Consider the following 18203-nt stretch of genomic DNA (forward strand, 5'->3'; position numbering starts at 1 on the left):
AAGTTTTAATTTGTTGATTTGTTAACTAAAATGAGTTGTCTCCGTGATCCATGTTTTATTGACACGTGATGTCGGTATACAATCAGTTTCCAGTAGCAACCAGTCCAAAGACTACCAGTGGTCAGGAGTGTACAAAATTGTGGATCACCTCCCTAGCCCTGGTAATGTATGATCTATTGTGAATAACATCCAAAGAAAACAGTTATATCAAACAAACTTATAATGCATAAATTGATGAACTGTTACATTTCACTAAAACAAACTAAAGATTCACTAAATTGAAATTTGCAAATAATATTGTTGTAAGTTTTACAGGTTACAAAAGTCTCAATCTTCTGACAAATGAATGTTATAGAAATTTACAGTCAAAACTATTTCAATAGTGCTACAAACAATATATATGCTAATCACTGAAATTAAAGAGTAAAACCGCTTTAATGATAAAACCTGAAACCATTAAAGCTCAAGGTCATCCGAACATAAATTATTTGTTAATCAAATCAAACTAAAACGAATACAATACTATTCACATGTGTCCACTTTTTATTTACTCCGCAAGTCCAATTTTAACATCACTTGTAGAAATAGTTCCCCCGATGAGACCTTTAGCCGTGTTGAAAAGGTTAAGAGGTGTTGATCCATCAGTGATGAGGGTAGACTTGAGCCCTAATGCTTCCAACATTTTTACCTGATAATGATATATCACATTGAGGAAGTTATAAGACTGTTACATACTGTTTAGTGCATACTGAATCAAATTAATAACTCTGCACTTCTCGACGAACTTGCAGAACAGCAGGCCCAACCCTTGAGCTTAAGACGAATAATGTATGACATTTATTCAGCTATAAGTTACCTGGTTGTCTTTTCCAGAGGTTGCAATAGCAGCAATATTTAATGGTCCCAATTCTTCCACCATACGTTGGAACCTAGTCGACTCTATATCTGCCATCTTCTGTTTCTTGGATATCTCGAGCTCGTTGGTGGACTGAAGGTACTCCAGCTCACTTTTACGGGCTGATGTTATTCTGTGCAGCTCAGCACGCTGAAGAATTATACAAGTTAAAAATAGCATTCGCCATATTTACTCCAGTAGCAGGGAGGAGTTGAGTGTGCACTTCGATGTACAGAGTTTTTTGCTGCTGAATCGGGTTAAATAGGTCATTGGTAACTCAAAAAATCGAGGGCCGCCTGTTGTGTCGCTAGTCCCAACCCTGTGGAGCCACGCCCATATTTCATATCAGGTGCGTATATGGGAAATATGTATCTCAGCTTCTGAAGGTCTTAGAGACTTAAACTTGAGTTTAAAATGACCGCAATACACATGTTTATGTTGGTACTATGAAGGTCATGAAAGCCCAAAATGCTTATTTTTGGAAAAAATTCAGAAAAACCAATTTTCACTTGGGCGCGAGTAAAAAATCTACACTAGAAATTGAGTGAAAATCGAGTAAGCAGTTCAGTGTCTACCACATTTCTAAACACAGGGTCCTCTGTTAGGTCATTCTTAATCAGAATTGATAAAGTAAGCAAATTTTATTAGTAGTTTCAACCCTGTGGAGCCACGCCCATATTTCATATTATGTGTGAATATCGGAAATTTGTATCTCAGCTTCTGAAGGTCTTAGAGACTCAAAGGTGGGCTTAAAATGACCGCAATGTACATGTTTATATTGGCACTATGAGGGTCATGAAGGCCCAGAATGCTTATTTTTTGGAAAAATTCAGTAAAACCGATTTTCAAGTTTGCGACACTTGGGCATGAGTAAAAATCGACGCTTAGAAGTTAAGTGAAATCGAGTATGAAGTTCAGTGTCTGCAACGTTTCTAAACACAGGATCCTTTGTAAGGTCATTCTGAATCAGAATTGATAAGGTACAAAAATTCTATGAGTAGTTTCAACCCTAGGGAGCAAAACTCCTAAATTACCCCCAGGCGCAAATATATGACTTTTCTATCTCGGCTTCTGAACGTTGTAGGGGCCTCTCTTTGAGCTCAAACTAACCACGATGGCCACATTTATATACCAACTGTAAAGAAACATAGGGTTTATACTTTATAGTGCTTAGTTTTTAAAAACTCATTTAAAAACTGTTTTAACCTTCATGCATCATAAAATAGTAACATCAAACATGTACTTAATTATGGTATCTCGGGCTAAAAAAGTCTTATAGACATTTCCAGCACAGTAAAACGTTCAACATGAACACATTCGGATAACATTTATGGAGAAGCACATAGGTACCACCTAACTTTAATTTTGGTATAACTGCGAAAATACTCAGTTTCAGAAGCTCCTTCCAGCTATCTTAGGCTGCCATCAGCTCCCTCTCTGGGACTCTCTCCAGTACTGCTTGGCTATTATGGCTAATCAACTTGAATCCAACCTCATGTAGTAGAATCTACTTCTAGTTACCTTCTGCTAAGTCCATGTCAACTCTACCCAGCTACCACCACCAATATGTTATAATTTTAGATCTTTCTAGCAACTTCTGATATGAGTGCTACCTCTTCCTCTATCCAGCTACTATACCACCAGATGGCAGAAACCACCAATTCCAGCTGTCTCCACCTACTTCGGCTACCTCTATTTAGCTACCACCAAGGTTCCTCCAACTTCTGCTATTTCTAGCAACTTTAGCTTAGGGTAGTGGGCCTGGGCTACTTCTTGCCCTGTCTAGCAACCATCAGCAACATTTTATTCTGGCGTTTAGAGGTTGCTAGAAACAGCAAATTTCCTCTTCCTTAATGAGCTAGAAATTGTTGGATGCAGCAGAGGTTATACAGCACTCATATCAGAGGTTGCTAGAAAGATCTAAAATTATAACATATTGGTGGTGGTAGCTGGGTAGAGTTGACATGGACTTAGCAGAAGGTAACTAGAAGTAGATTCTACTACATGAGGTTGGATTCAAGTTGATTAGCCATAATAGCCAAGCAGTACTGGAGAGAGTCCCAGAGAGGGAGCTGATGGCAGCCTAAGATAGCTGGAAGGAGCTTCTGAAACTGAGTATTTTCGCAGTTATACCAAAATTAAAGTTAGGTGGTACCTATGTGCTTCTCCATAAATGTTATCCGAATGTGTTCATGTTGAACGTTTTACTGTGCTGGAAATGTCTATAAGACTTTTTTAGCCCGAGATACCATAATTAAGTACATGTTTGATGTTACTATTTTATGATGCATGAAGGTTAAAACAGTTTTTAAATGAGTTTTTAAAAACTAAGCACTATAGAGTATAGACCCTATGTTTCTTTACAGTTGGTATATAAATGTGGCCATCGTAGTTAGTTTGAGCTCAAAGAGAGGCCCCTACAACGTTCAGAAGCCGAGATAGAAAAGTCATATATTTGCGCCTGGGGGTAATTTAGGAGTTTTGCTCCCTAGGGTTGAAACTACTCATAGAATTTTTGTACCTTATCAATTCTGATTCAGAATGACCTTACAAAGGATCCTGTGTTTAGAAACGTTGCAGACACTGAACTTCATACTCGATTTCACTTAACTTCTAAGCGTCGATTTTTACTCACGCCCAAGTGTCGCAAACTTGAAAATCGGTTTTACTGAATTTTTCCAAAAAATAAGCATTCTGGGCCTTCATGACCCTCATAGTGCCAATATAAACATGTACATTGCGGTCATTTTAAGCCCACCTTTGAGTCTCTAAGACCTTCAGAAGCTGAGATACAAATTTCCGATATTCACACATAATATGAAATATGGGCGTGGCTCCACAGGGTTGAAACTACTAATAAAATTTGCTTACTTTATCAATTCTGATTAATAATGACCTAACAGAGGACCCTGTGTTTAGAAATGTGGTAGACACTGAACTGCTTACTCGATTTTCACTCAATTTCTAGTGTAGATTTTTTACTCGCGCCCAAGTGAAAATTGGTTTTTCTGAATTTTTTCCAAAAATAAGCATTTTGGGCTTTCATGACCTTCATAGTACCAACATAAACATGTGTATTGCGGTCATTTTAAACTCAAGTTTAAGTCTCTAAGACCTTCAGAAGCTGAGATACATATTTCCCATATACGCACCTGATATGAAATATGGGCGTGGCTCCACAGGGTTGGGACTAGCGACACAACAGGCGGCCCTCGATTTTTTGAGTTACCAATGACCTATTTAACCCGATTCAGCAGCAAAAAACTCTGTACATCGAAGTGCACACTCAACTCCTCCCTGCTACTGGAGTAATTCAATTCAAATACATACATCCATTGATTTAAGGGATACTTGAAGGATATGTTCCTATATATCCTTTATTTCGATGCTACATATTTGTTGGGTAAAACTGTAAGATAAACAGTTAGGATTTAAACTTACAGCGTTGATGTTTTGGGCTTCAGCTGCAAGTTTGGCCTGATCCACCGCAGCTTCGCCCTCTATTTTCATTGACTCAGCCCGGGACTGAGCCTCTGCTATTGCTTGTCCGGTACTCTCAACGGCGGCTGAGCTGTTTAGAGGAAACCATTATTGTTAGGATAATCATGGTGATACAGTATCAACTATCAATTAGTATTGAAAAGTAGATACATTGCTAGTAAATGTAAATGATGGTAATCTTTGTTTCAGCCCTACATTGCTTGAAGTTCAAGTAGTTCCAAGCGAGATTTCTCTTCTTCAGCCTCATCACTAAGTTTCTGTCGTTCTAATCTACCCATCGCCTCCTGGTCCAGTCTTTCTGCTTCATGCCTGAAATATGCCTACTATATACCACAACTAAAACCTAGACAATAACCTAAAACCAGTATTAGAGTAAGAGAAAAGGTGGTTAAAGGTTTCCCGTATTCATGATAATTTAATAATCTTAACCAATGCACTACACATAGAGATTTATTATACGATATTCGTATACTTAATCTTAGTCGATGGCTTTGTAGTTTGTATATTTGGGTAGTAGAATGAAGAGTTCGGAGAAGGACTTCGAAGTGAGGAAAGCTAAGGCATGGGGAGCGTGTCACCAGATGAAGCTTGTATGGAAGTCGGATATGCGTAGAGATCTCAAGATACGACTGTTCCTGGCTACAGTCGAGTCCATCCTTCTATATGGCTCTGAAACATGGACTGTCAGCCAGACCCTCACAAAACGTATTGATGGATGTTATACGAGAATGCTGAGGATGGCACTTAACATTGACTGGAAAGAGCGGCAGACTAACGCCAAGGTGTATGGACACCTCATCAGAGCATCTGATAAGATAGCTGCACGGAGGATGAGACTCGCAGGCCATTTAGCCAGACATGAAGAACTATTGAGTCATCAACTTCTCTTCTGGGAACCCCTTCAAGGACATCGTTGAAGGGGAAGACCACACCTCACATTTATTGACATCCTTCGGAAGTACACGGGGCTTGACGACAGCAAGGAGACTAACAAACTCATGATAGACAGATTTGGAAGAAAACTATCTCTGTTCGGACATTGAAGCCGCCCTAAGTCGAGTAAGTCGATACTTAATCTATACTTTAACCACTTTTTAACGAAAATTGCACTGCTAAGGAATACAGATAAATAACCTGAAGCACCAACCTAGCTGTGGCTTCCTGGGAGTTGGTTGTTATCTCAATGGCAAGTTGTACCGACTTCATGAGAGAGTCCCTTGTTCGCTGATCTACCGGCTCTACCGACTGTATGTCAATATTTGTGATCCTCAGACGGTTTGCAGGGAAGTGGAGGGAGTCATGGCTACCCAGGATGGATTCGTTTATTATTCGTGCAGAATGCTGAAAATAACGTGGCGTTACCCTTACGCTTGGGGAAATAGAATATCTCAAAAATTTGAAACTTCACGATCAACTGCCTTGGAGAGATGAAATCCTGCTATTGATAGATGAGCACGATTCAACAGTTTACGGTATCAAAAAATTTACTTCGCCCTATCAAAATCATTCACCCTATTAAAACCAGAGTGCATTGTTCATACTACTCACCTTATGAAAGTCATCAAAAGGTACAGCTGCAACAGCTCCTCTAATCTTGGAAGCTATGGATTTACAAGCGTCTCCGACAAAGTCCGGCACTGAGAACAGTGATTCCGAGTCACATTTGTAAGTAGGGGAATCACTTGCTGGTAACTCAAATTGCCTGTATGAGGATGAGTACAAAAGATTGTGGAGTACAGATTCGCCGTTTAGTAATGAGAGTGGTTTGAATAAATGCCATGCGTATTCAATATTATCAATCTATGACATTAATTGTACAACAATCGGGTATTCCAGATCAATTATCATATTGAAAAAGTCATTTCACAGATATAATCTATGTTGTATCATTGATCATCCAGTGGGATAGTTGTTTGATTACTTAAAATAATCTGACTCCTACCAATTGTAACAGAGCTGCAATGAAAGTCTGGCATGATCAGAAGTCTCCACAGTAAATACATCCGTCATAAAGTCTGGTCCGAGTGAGAGGTCGAGGGTCCTGACAACATTGGGTCGTTTTGGCTGGCCTCCAGATAAACTGAGTTGCGTGAAATGTTCGTCCGGTCCCAGCATGACTAAGTCAGGTCCAAATATCACCCTGAAATGTACAGTTTAGTTGCATCTGATGGCTTAATCTAATATCCTTAATACAATACAGAAATACCACTCACTTCTGAGTTCTGAGAGGCCGTGAATTAAAATGTGGGTACAAAATTAAATTAAATTATGTACCTTAATTCCCAAAAATTTGGGCGACCAAAAATTTGAGCGGGCCTCTCGCCCAAATTTGTTGCAGACCAAATTTATTGCATAAATCTTTTCCGTCTGCTAAATTTTTTGCTAACCAAACTTTTGGCATTTGGCCTGTGGCCCTGAAATCTATAGAAAGATGGCTTTTTCTTCATATCCAAGTGAAATAATATTTGAAATTTTAGTTTTCTAATCTGTCATTCATGGCTTGACCAAGTAAAAGGTTTATATTTTAAATGAATAGAAATAACTGGAATAGCTAACAGCTACTAATAAAACAAATGGCTAGAGGTACAGATAGCTAGAGATTTAAACAAGATCTGCAAATGGATTATCATCCACCGTAAAGTCTGATCTACAAGCATCAGTTATACCCGATTTCTCAAAGCCTTTCCTTATGTCATCTGGCCTCCCTTTTAAATAAACAAAAAGTTCGTTGATCCAACGAGCGTGTACATCACGGATCACTGTCAAGCGGGTATCAATTTTCACATTGTCTGATGAAACTCCTCCATTGAGCTGACACACTATGTTTTTCGCGTACCAATCTTCGTACTTATTGTGCATGACTTTCTTAGCCAGTCCATTGATAGATATGTCCAGGGGCTAAAGAGAGACTAAATATCACTATTGTATATCTATCATTTTGTACTGTGCCATCATCACTGTATTTTTTAGTAGTTACTGGGTAACTGGGCAGATCGTAAATTTCATAATGTGAAACAACTCAGACTACCACCTACATGCTTAAAATTGAAAGCAAAATGACTGGAATAATAAGGAATAATAATGAACTAAGGCAAATATCTAACTAAAATTTTAGTGGAAAATCGTTCATTTTTCGAAGAATTTGTGCCCAAATTTTCGGTCGCCCAAATGAGTTCAAATTTTCTGCCCAAATTTTTCGGGCTCAAATAAATTGTGCTCAATATAATGGCACACAAATTTTTGGGAACTGTTTGTTTGTTTGTTTGTTTATAGAACCCGTCCCCAATCTCGTATCGGAAAATGACTAAACTCAGGTCTGAGTGTGAATACGGGTGGTACCTGCAAGAGTGTTCATTAAGCATTTAGAGTTCTGTAAAACTGCAGTTACAATTGTGCTAGAGTATTTTTAGTATATACGATTGGTATCAGATATGTATCCCTACATGCTTCCAAAATTTGTAAAGCCGTAGTACATACATATCACATTACACCGGAGCCTACACAGTGCAATCTCCTCCAGTCGATCTGCGCCGCATATGTTTATATAATTATAAGCGCGCGGCGCAGACTGGAGGAAACCACACTCTGCAAGTTCGATCCAGTGCAATGCTACATGTACGTACTACGGCTTCATCTCCAACTTTCTGCACAATGTACTGGAATGTTTTGAAAGAAAAGAAAGAACAAAAAAAAGTGATATATATAAACAAAATCAGCGATTTAATGTTAGCCTTAGGAGGGTAACTTTAATTCCCTGGTTTCTAAAATCAGCTTTTTAAAAAAAAATAATAAAGTATGTAACGTCGATACCAAACCGATTATTGAGCGATAATAACTGAGTAGTTGATTCCTGGGTTGCGGAGTCATTCAGATGTTCCAGTTTTCGAATGTGATTCTTGTTCAGTTCTTGACCAGAAGTGTCTAATGAAGTAAGTCAGACAAGCAAACTCTTCCTTAAATGCTGATATAAGTCGTCTCAATCCCAGAAATTATGAAGATGACCCAGTGTAAAAGTGCAGAAATCGGCCGAAAATAACAAAGACTAAAAACAGTTAAAAAGTGACAGGATTCAAACACAAGGAAAATTAATAACTTAGAGCGTAATAAGGAATATCTCCAAACGGAGTTTTCTGAGAGGGTGAGAGGTTCTTTAATTAGAGCTAAATTTTAAGATAATCATTTTTGGGAACTAAGGTACACCGAATAATTAAATTTATAATTAATAACATTCGTCGCGTCGCGCGAAATGTATTACTCAAAATGAGATAGGATTAGCGCGTTCCGTAAAGTTATTTGGTGCGCGTTAAATTAGGCTTAGAACGAGCAAGCAAGGCCAGGATGTATATTTCATCGAGTCAGAAATGTGCAATTTACATGTGCGTGTGTGTGTCACACAATCCCAAGCTTCTCTTTCGCTAGTGATTATTACCCACAGAAACATGAAAACAGCACTGTGTGAGTGGACACCATGGCATGGTGACCATGATGATGACGATAAGGACAGATCATTATCGTGCACTTGTACTTGCTTGACTATACTGTGGAGTGAGTGTGGCTAGCTCCACATTATCGCTATTGTTCAACGTTGTGATTCTTGTCGACTGGAGAGAGGCAATGCGCGCTGCCGATGTAAGAGAGAATGTACCATCTTGTCGTATAAGATATCAGTTTCATAACGGGGCGGGTATCACTGCGTGGTTACGTGTATACACGTGACACAACACGTGACCAGATCTACGAGTGTCTTATTGAATATCATGCTGGCTGCTGCATATTATCATCCTCATTCTGGGCTCCATAATCATTGTTAGAGTGATCCTGTTCCCTTTCTTAGTCGCTGTGTTCTGCTGTGTAGTGTACTGAATTGTCATGAGTTGTTCAGTTTATCACCTGTTTTCTGTAGAGACATTAGTCATTACACACAGTTTGATATTCGTTTCATTATCAAAATAAGGAAATGAACTTAAATCAACTTCCGTCTACATCAGGAGGACAGAGAAAACCACACGGTGCGTACTTTGTAAAGTGTACCGTTAAACATACACTGATTTATGTCTGTACTACTTACTCCTTGGAAGAAGGATCAAGAGGGCTTGCTTTGATCTCGATACATTTCTACGTAGTTACTTTTACTTTGGGCGATCATCAGTCAACCATCGACTTTTACTTCTTATCGATCGTGCCGCAAAACCAATCAGTTGTAATAGTTCTAGATAACTTTACGTGGTATATTCAAATACCCAGCCATTGATAATATATCACCCTACTAATTTCAGAAGAGCGGAGAATACAGTGGTTACTAGCAGCAGGAAAAGATATCCTCGCTAACTATTCTCCATCTAACAAGATAAGCCCTGTAATGATACCTCCTGTCCCTAACTTGTCCCCCTACATTGACAGATATCAAGAGGGAGCTGAGTTGAGCAGCAACAACAAGTCAAATCAGCAGAGGCAGCGGGATTATGAGGCCGAGGTTGTGGTTTATAGGGCACTGGAGGGACTGAGGGGGAATGATGTAGTAGTTCTCCACAGTTTGAAGTATACTCATGGTGATTATAAGTTAATAAGTTGTTTTGATCTACCGAGGCTTATTGAAACTATCAGCTTATTGCACCAGTATCATGTGTTTGTGGATGATGTTCACAGTGAAATGTGGATGAACAGGGTGCAAGAGTACAGCGACTTGATTGAAACTTTGAAAAATTTATCTGCTAATAAAACTGTTTGGTTAGCATGTGATCGGATACAGGGAAATGGTGCATGTAAACTAGGAATCAATACGAAAAAGTTTGATTCAGAGAGATCAGCTGTTTTTCACGCTCTTCTGCCCACACAAAGCCCCGGTCATTTTATTCATGGACCAAGAACGGTGTTTCATGTTTTAAATCACTGGAAAATGAAATTGCAGTTCTTTATCCCACCCTGAAAAATACATTCAAATCGGCGATTAAGGACATGCTAAGTGATTTGTCTACCAATTCTGAAACAGAGATCGCATTTTGTTCGATAGGGAAGAGTAACTCTGCTGAATGGCCAACGGTTCTCATCCTCCACAAACTGTTCCGTGACTATGAAATGCAGCTGAGTTTGCTTTATCAGGCAATTTCCAGAGCTAGGGTGTACTGTTCAGTCATATTGTATCCAGAAGAGGGTATAACTATACAAGATTCCAGATCTTTCGAACAATTCAAGAGTGTTTAAATCAAAAATCTAGATGTCAAAACCTACATGAATTTAAAAGAAATATTGCTGTTCTTGTAAGTACAAGACTTCTCGACCGCATTTGGTGAACTTTGTACGGAAATAATTTATTAAAACTTGTACACAATTATCTGCTCTTTAGTTAATCAAAAGTTTTGATTCAAAACTGTTAGGTAAGCATGTGACACTATGTATTAATTTACCGTATTAATCATTATTATAATCTGAAATCTTCATGTTTTACAGTGCTAACAGTTGGATAATGCCATACCTCACGTACCAGAATTTAGGGCGGATCTTTGGACACAGATAAGCCTACAAATAAATGTCTTTAATTCTTTCATCCGCCTAATGTAAAGAACGGGATTCAAAGCTGCATTCAATACCACAAAAAACATGTTAGATATGCAAAGCCAATAATATGACATGAATCCGTTGGAGTTGAAAATAAGTTCAGGATTTTTGTAAATCTTTACAGTTATGACAAACATGAGACCATTAATGAAAGCCGGCAAATTACACACCAGGAACAGCAAAGTAAAGTAAAATATCGTCATTGATGCTTGGAATTTTTTGTCTGAGGACACCATGCTAATACCGGTCTGGCCTTGTGATTGTCACTACAAATGAAACACTTATCAAAAGGGGAGGAATACCAGTGGTACACCAGTAGTTTATATCATACACTAGACCGACTAGAGCATCATCAGATCGTAATATACAGAATGGGTTAAGTTTTGTATGGAATGTTGGTTTGTTTAGAAAGACTATATTCAACCTCCCTGCGTTAATATTATAACGAATGCTGAAACATTGCGAGACAACCGCTTGCAGCTTAGAAATTACGTCACATGTATGTAACTGACCCCTAGTGAAGTCACAGGTGATATTTACTTATCACATATTTATTTGAATCGGAACTGTATCGTCGTCAAGTTTTACAGGAAGGAACAACAGAAACCAGACGGATTGGAACCAGCTTTGTTTACTGGTTAATGTTTACTCAAGTATTTATACATACAATTATATAGAATAGTTATATACCTAAATCTGCTAATATAAAACCATAATAACTCTAAAAATATACACTTCACAAAATTATGGACCTGGAAGTAAGACTAAATACTTCAGAGCTTAATACACAAATCAAAACAAAATTCTAGAAGACCGACGGTCTTGTGTTGAAAGACGAATGTGATTTAGAAGCTTATCAAAAAATTAAAATCTTAGCGAGCCACGAATCCAAAAATCCAAACAAAACTCTGTCTTAACACATTTCAAACAACAGTTTTGTCAACACTACACACTTTGCCTCCTTTAATGAAGTGTCTCTTATCTGGCTCGTCGTTTGATCTCTTCTTGAGTTCTAAAACAAGCTTTTGCTGTTCGGCACGTTCCTCTGGAGACCTATCCGGACTGATGAATACTTTACCGAAATGCTCCGAGCTACGGAGATTCCTTGCTCTAGTCAAAATCTGCTGCACGATTGTGGAGCTCGTCAAAGTCACCTTAACAGGTCTATCAGCCACCTGTTTCTTATCCTTGGATTTTATCAAACCAATTCTGCTAGCTTCTATTTTTGGCTTTTCACCAAGTTCCAACAACACTTGACCGACCCTGTCACATAACAGCTCACCTTTCTCTTCTTTAAGACCAAACAACATCAGATTCCGACTTCGGTCTCCTTCTGCTACAACATCCTTAATGACATTCTTCAAGATGTTTCTATCCGAATCCAACAATGGACCTGCTGTTGAGGTTTTTGATTCCTTTACCGCGGCGCTGTATGTCTTTAACTCGGATTTCACAGTATTCTCAACTGATGCTACAACCTCAGATTTCAAGTAATCAAGCTGCTCGTCTTTGGCAGCTAGCAGCTCTTTCTGCAATACAACTATTTTCCCCTGGCTGTCAATTACATCGGAGTGCAATTTCTGGTTATACTTCTCCAGCTGATCAATGTACAATGATTGCCTATACATAATTTTTAACGCAGAATTGAGACTCTGAGCCATGACTTCCCTAGTGATTTCTCTTCTACCAATGAAAGCCTGGGCTACACACGCGTTAACATGACTTGATTTAACAAGCGCGAGAGTTTTCCGGATCCATTCAGCTCCATCATCTCTCACTTCATCAAGCTTATAACCCACGTATTTCTCAGATTTATACATCGCACAACCACGGCACCGGTTAAACAAGCAAGTCTTATCAACGTAATGATAAGTAACTGATAAGCGAGTAACAACGTATTGAAAAGTGTATTTACTGAACTGAAAAGAATCACAAATTATCAAAACTATCGCTGTTTAGTTCGTATGAGAGTGAACTTTCGAAAACAAAGCATGGAAATTCTAAAACAATAGCATTAGCCATGTACACATGAAAAAGACGTATCTCGAGGCGACCCGCCTCGAGATACGTCGTTTTCATGTACTGTTCAGGACTAGTGACTACCATCAATCTTAAGATTTCGCACTTGTTTATCTTGGGGCGACTGCGGCTGCAAACCATCACTACTGACTTGTTCATTTCATTCAAACGCTCAACACAACTCTTCTTCAAAACAATAGCATTATTTCAGATCCCCAGAAATTTAAGTCTTGGGTTACCTGACCAGTATGGATTTATACTTTTATTCACAAAGTGCTCACTGCTCAAGTGCTAAGTCTCTATAGACGGCAACCAATGAAGTGATTGAGATGTCAGATGACACTCACTTGGAGGTTGAAAGTACAAGCTAATGCACTTGAAGACTGGTTTAAACCTCATAGAACAGACTAGTATCTTTGTTTAGAAGAAGTTTGATTGTATACTATAAGTGCACATCAACACCTGCAACCAGTGGTGAAAGAAGAGAAAAAGTTCTGATGTAAATTAATTGGGTACTTAGCTAATTTGAGGTTCGAAGGCCGAAGCTATACTTTTTATCTCAATCTCAACACTTATTTTACTTCGGACATTCCAACAGCCACATTGTTACACAAGTGTGTAACCAGCCAATTACAGGAAGCCGAAGGATTCAATTATACATTAGGCCAGTGACGGTTAAGGTAGTGTGTACCATACTTTCTTCGCCCGAGACTTTGCTGCAATGGGCAGCTCCTCATTTAACCCTCACACCCGATTTCTCGAGTATTTGGCTGATTGGACCGGGGGGCTGCATAGACCACTCAGGATCCTTAGCTGAGCGTCGACGACGCTCACCCCACGGCTAGTGACAGAGTCGGGAATCGAACCTGGTACCTCAAGCAATACCAGGCGGATTAACCAACTGAGCCACTAAGCCGTAAAATAATAATATATATTATATAATACTTACTAATATAATTATTACTTTTGTTAGCAAGCATAACACGTATATATGTATATATATTATAATGATATTTGGTGTTCTATAATCTCACCTAGAAACTTTACTCTTGTAGTCGAACACTTGAACAGCAGAGTTGTGGGGGACCTGATAAGCGATAACTCTCGTCTTATCCCTCGGTTTCGTGGTCACCTCTTTGCTTTCACCACCACGGAGTTTCTCTCTCCCAACCAGCGGGTTCTGAGCAGCTGCTAGAAGCTTCTCTATCTGCTCCGGCAACTCTTTGGAGTACAGTTCCTCGTCTTGGTTGTTAATGTACGTCTCTCCGATAACTGCACGAACCTGGAATGTCGTATATCGTTTAAAAAACATTTTGAAATTTAAATCAAGGGTTAAATGTTTCCCTAAAGTTCACGTCATCGCAAACAGAAAGACTGAAAGGTGAAATAGCAGTAGTTCTGAATCAAAATCTCACCTTTCCAGTCTTAACATTTCTAATATAAACACCCTCATTTTCATCCAATGGCATGGCTTTTCTTCTGGAGACAATCTCCATCTCGACTGTAGGGCAAAAGTCTTGTGGTCCTTTCACCATCCATCTGTCTCCTGGGGTTCTTTGGACATCCTGTAATAAAAATACCAGTCCTATTGTGTTTATAAATTTATTGATTTTATACTTTACAAATATCTGGGTGTAGTGTTCTATTTTTTTCTCTGATATTTTACAAGACGGAGTCAATTTCAACATTTCTGTAACTGCCACAATATAGGTTTTATAAATCATAGTCAAAACATGAAGTGTTTGTAAGTTATTTAAATTCTTACGCCATCTGTGAATGGAAGAATAGCCCTGAGAACAACAGCCTCATCCTCTAGAAGAATACAGATATCCTGCACTTTCCCACTTTCTAACGTTTCGCCTGGATGCAAGAAAAACTCCTTTTCTCCCTGAAATAAAATTGGTCAAACCTCGTCGGATATAACAACCATTCGATAATTCAACATACTCCACCTAAATTCCGATGCAGAAACTGCTGTTATCGTCTGAATGATAAGGTTTTAGGAAATATTATACAGATGTTTGATAGGAAATTCCTTACCCTGACGAGTTTCTTGCTTCCAAACTGGTTTTTACCATCAGCCCCGATTGGATCTAGAATAATACAGAACTGTCTGTTAGTAAGTATGGTTACTGACACTGATTCTTTTACTTCTTCATACACGTCAGGAATAAACGACTCAGCATCCTGTAATTTTAGTTATGTATGAATTGTCATCGGCTTTAAGTTTCCAATACATACAGCACAATCAAGGTTGAAATGTACAAATTTGATGGTATGCTTATGATTCAGCTATCGATACCATATTGTAATATCTAAGCAAACTACTAAAAGTTTGATTACTTTGATAGTTTACCTTTTCAGTGACCAGCCACTCCTCTCCAGCCCTTCTCTTCTTCCTGAATCTATCAGTAAAAGTCTGCTTAGCCACAACATGGAGAGCCAGCTTGTTGTTGAGTTGGTGTGCTGTCAGAGTGCCAACTATTTTCTCGTGAGGTCCCGGCAGATATGCTCCTGGTTTGCTGACCAACCATACTTCTCCGTACACCCTGCTCTTACCTTCCCTATCCTGTGATGAACAAGCTGATCAGTGATCACGTGACTAAACAATGAGTAAACATTATACCAGACATGTCAGTGAAATAGCTATTGGTTAGATTAGGTTGAGAATTTAAAATATGTACATACTATAATCAACGGATTTTGCTTTATTGTTATGAAAAGAAAACAAATAATCTAGTGCAAATAAATAACAAGATGGTAGATATAAACCTTGCAGTCTTTTTTAGCTCTGAGTTTGAGTGCAGTGTGAGGTGTGTAATAATAATAATAATAGGATTATGGCCACATGGCCATCCCGACAAAACTTGAAACCCAACTGCACTCTACGCTATTGCAGTTCGCACAATATTATCAAAAAGAAAAATGTTCCTATCCGGAACATTTAATGATTAATTATTTTTAGGACGTTAACATGTAGTTCTGAATTTAACAATCAAGAAACATTGATTCCTCGGTATTTAGCAATCAATGGGTTATTAGACATGAAATGTGCATATGAATCATGCTCACATGTATTTATTTTTGACATCAAGGTTTCGCTGAGATCCCAGAAGTGACCCTTTGACGATGCTCCACTCGCTATCATGTGCTGAGTGGAGTTCATCCCCACTAGCATCTCTGATTCCAGATATTGCAGCCCTAATCTTGCGCTTGGAGTTCATATAGCTGTAGAAAGCTTTTGGATTTATTTTTAGCTGGGCTGCTGCTTTATTCTCATAGCATATCATGAGCTGCTGTTGCTTCTTCTCGTAAGCACTCTGCTGATGTAGTGCATGATTCAGGTTTTTTGATGTCGGGTCGTTTTCAAAAATAGACCACAGTTTTTCTTTTAGCTTCCGTGCCTTGATTAGACATGGTTTGTCCCAGACCGATCGTGATTTTATTGCACCTGCACGATTTATCCTCAATTTGACGACTGGGACAGCTTCAGCAATGGTGTTGGCATTGGCCTGAATCAGATTCCAGTGCTCTTCAATAGTCAAGTCATGATTGGCACTCCATTGCAGCGGCCCTGCTGTATCAATGATTAGATCTTTGTTTGCTTTTGACCAATTTTTCTTCTGTTGAGTCACATACTCATCATGGTTAGCAATTGACCACTTACTGATAATTCCCACATGGTCTGATTTTCCCAGCGGTGCGGTTATTTGAACTTCCTGAAATATGGCGGGGTCTGAAGTCATAACATTGTCAAGAGTTGACGATTGCACTGTTGTTAAAACCTTCCTTCTGCGAGTTTTAACATCGTCTCCGATAACCCAACTGAGATCATGTTTTGCGAAAAAATCAAGATAGCACTGTTGAATCAGGAATTTTTGATTAATTGAATTATTCGGACATTTAACTACACCTAAATCCCACACAACATCAGGAAGATTGAAATCTCCCATCATGATTAGTTCGGTATTAGGGGCTAGATTTTCAATCGCTACGGACAGATTAGATAACATTGATTGACACTTATCGATTGTTAATGAAGGGGATCGGTATATAACAAATAAGGGATTATAGTTGCCACGATCGTCTCAACTATCTCAACCTCAACTCGGGGAATGTACGTTCCTGGACAGATTGGGTGTTGAAACATCTCAAACTTGTGTTAAATTATATTGAGCTCAAACGTTTACTGAATCGGAAAAGTAGGAAACAAATTTCAACTTTCAAAAACGTACCTGGTCCCTCAAAAAGCCACTGATCCAAAGCAAGTCGTTCTATTTCTCCGTCCTTGAAGTCCATGACGGCTTCTAACCGCAAAGCCGAGTCACGAGGAACAGCTTTAAGTTTGGTTACAATTTCTTGAAGTGCCTCTCCTGGATAAAGTGGGAAGGGTTCACCTGTCAGCCTCACTTCAAAGTCGCCGTGTCTTAGTTTCACCTGGTTTTATTTCTTCGTTTATCAATAACGAAACTACACACATTGAATCGACAATTCTTAACAATTAAATTTACATTTTGAATGATAAGGTGGCTACCAGCGAAAGTTAAAAACTGTACGACTGAATATGATTCAGATTAAAATCGTCTGATTACTAGTGAACTTACCATTAAAATAAATAATACAGATAATAAAATTAGAAAACTGAAAAGTAAACCATTATTAAAATAGACTTAAATGAAGTTATAATAAATAATGAAACCTGTCCAGATGATTCAAGGACAACTTCTCCAGCAGAGTCTCTAATGACTGGATGACGAATCACACAGTAATGGTTTGGTGGCACTGTAACCATTTTTTCTGGTCCCTCGACAACTTCTTCATTGTCCTGAAAAATGAGCATTGAGTCCCTGCAATATATAGCTGAGTAAATTCGCTGTGAAAGCACCATTTGAATTGAAGATACAGTTAACAATAAGAAAATGTTGCTTGATTAAGTAAAACTCCGACATCGCTGTCATACTGTGACATAAAATGAGTTCAACTTACTTGTCTAACAAAAGTTGTTGGGCCAGTAAGGACCTTTGTGATGTTACTACTTTGGTCAAGTATGTGTAGATAGTAGAACGGTGGTATCCTAAAAATTCCCCGAGCATCTGGAACAAGTTTCTTCATGACTACTGAAGATTTAAAATTTAGATTTGCCGAAACACCAATATCAACATGTTTAAGGCTACAAATATTTAAATATTTAAGTTCAAAATATTAATTACTGATGTTAAATGAACAAGTGTAC

The 18203-nt window shown here is 38.5% G+C and overlaps 1 protein-coding gene across 2 annotated transcripts; it reads right to left on the reverse strand.

Moving 5' to 3' along the window:
* Window positions 1-202: 202 nt before the first annotated feature.
* On the reverse strand, window positions 203-18086 carry LOC134811059 (major vault protein-like). Of its 2 annotated transcripts, XM_063817770.1 has the most exons (17): window positions 17957-18086; window positions 17670-17795; window positions 17206-17407; window positions 17032-17095; window positions 15743-15788; window positions 15327-15539; window positions 15011-15157; window positions 14736-14858; window positions 14386-14535; window positions 14005-14252; window positions 6339-6536; window positions 5945-6098; window positions 5544-5737; window positions 4592-4705; window positions 4337-4466; window positions 857-1045; window positions 203-688 (listed from the first exon to the last, which is right to left on the reverse strand). In XM_063817770.1, exons 1-17 carry the CDS (start codon window positions 18080-18082, stop codon window positions 548-550), a joined length of 2565 nt encoding a protein of 854 aa, XP_063673840.1. In that variant the 5' UTR covers window positions 18083-18086; the 3' UTR covers window positions 203-547. The 2 variants fall into 2 exon arrangements, with proteins under 2 accessions (XP_063673840.1, XP_063673841.1); XM_063817771.1 differs by lacking the exons at window positions 15743-15788; window positions 17032-17095 and having other exon boundaries at window positions 15327-15529; window positions 17368-17407.
* Between the last annotated feature and the right edge of the window lie 117 nt (window positions 18087-18203).

The sequence above is a fragment of the Bolinopsis microptera genome, chromosome 2 (genome assembly GCF_026151205.1).
Source record: "Bolinopsis microptera isolate Bmic1 chromosome 2, MBARI_Bmic_1.0, whole genome shotgun sequence".
Lineage (NCBI taxonomy): Eukaryota > Metazoa > Ctenophora > Tentaculata > Lobata > Bolinopsidae > Bolinopsis > Bolinopsis microptera.

Excerpts from the sequence above, each read along its gene's own strand:
- LOC134811059 (XM_063817770.1), bottom strand. The coding sequence starts at position 18,082 with ATGAAGAAACTTGTTCCAGATGCTCGGGGAATTTTTAGGATACCACCG. Across the intron at positions 17,408-17,669 it reads TCCTTGAATCATCTGGACAG|GTGAAACTAAGACACGGCGA; the intron begins GTTTCATTATTT and ends AAATAAAACCAG. Across the intron at positions 15,158-15,326 it reads AGTGGCTGGTCACTGAAAAG|GATGCTGAGTCGTTTATTCC; the intron begins GTAAACTATCAA and ends CTAAAATTACAG.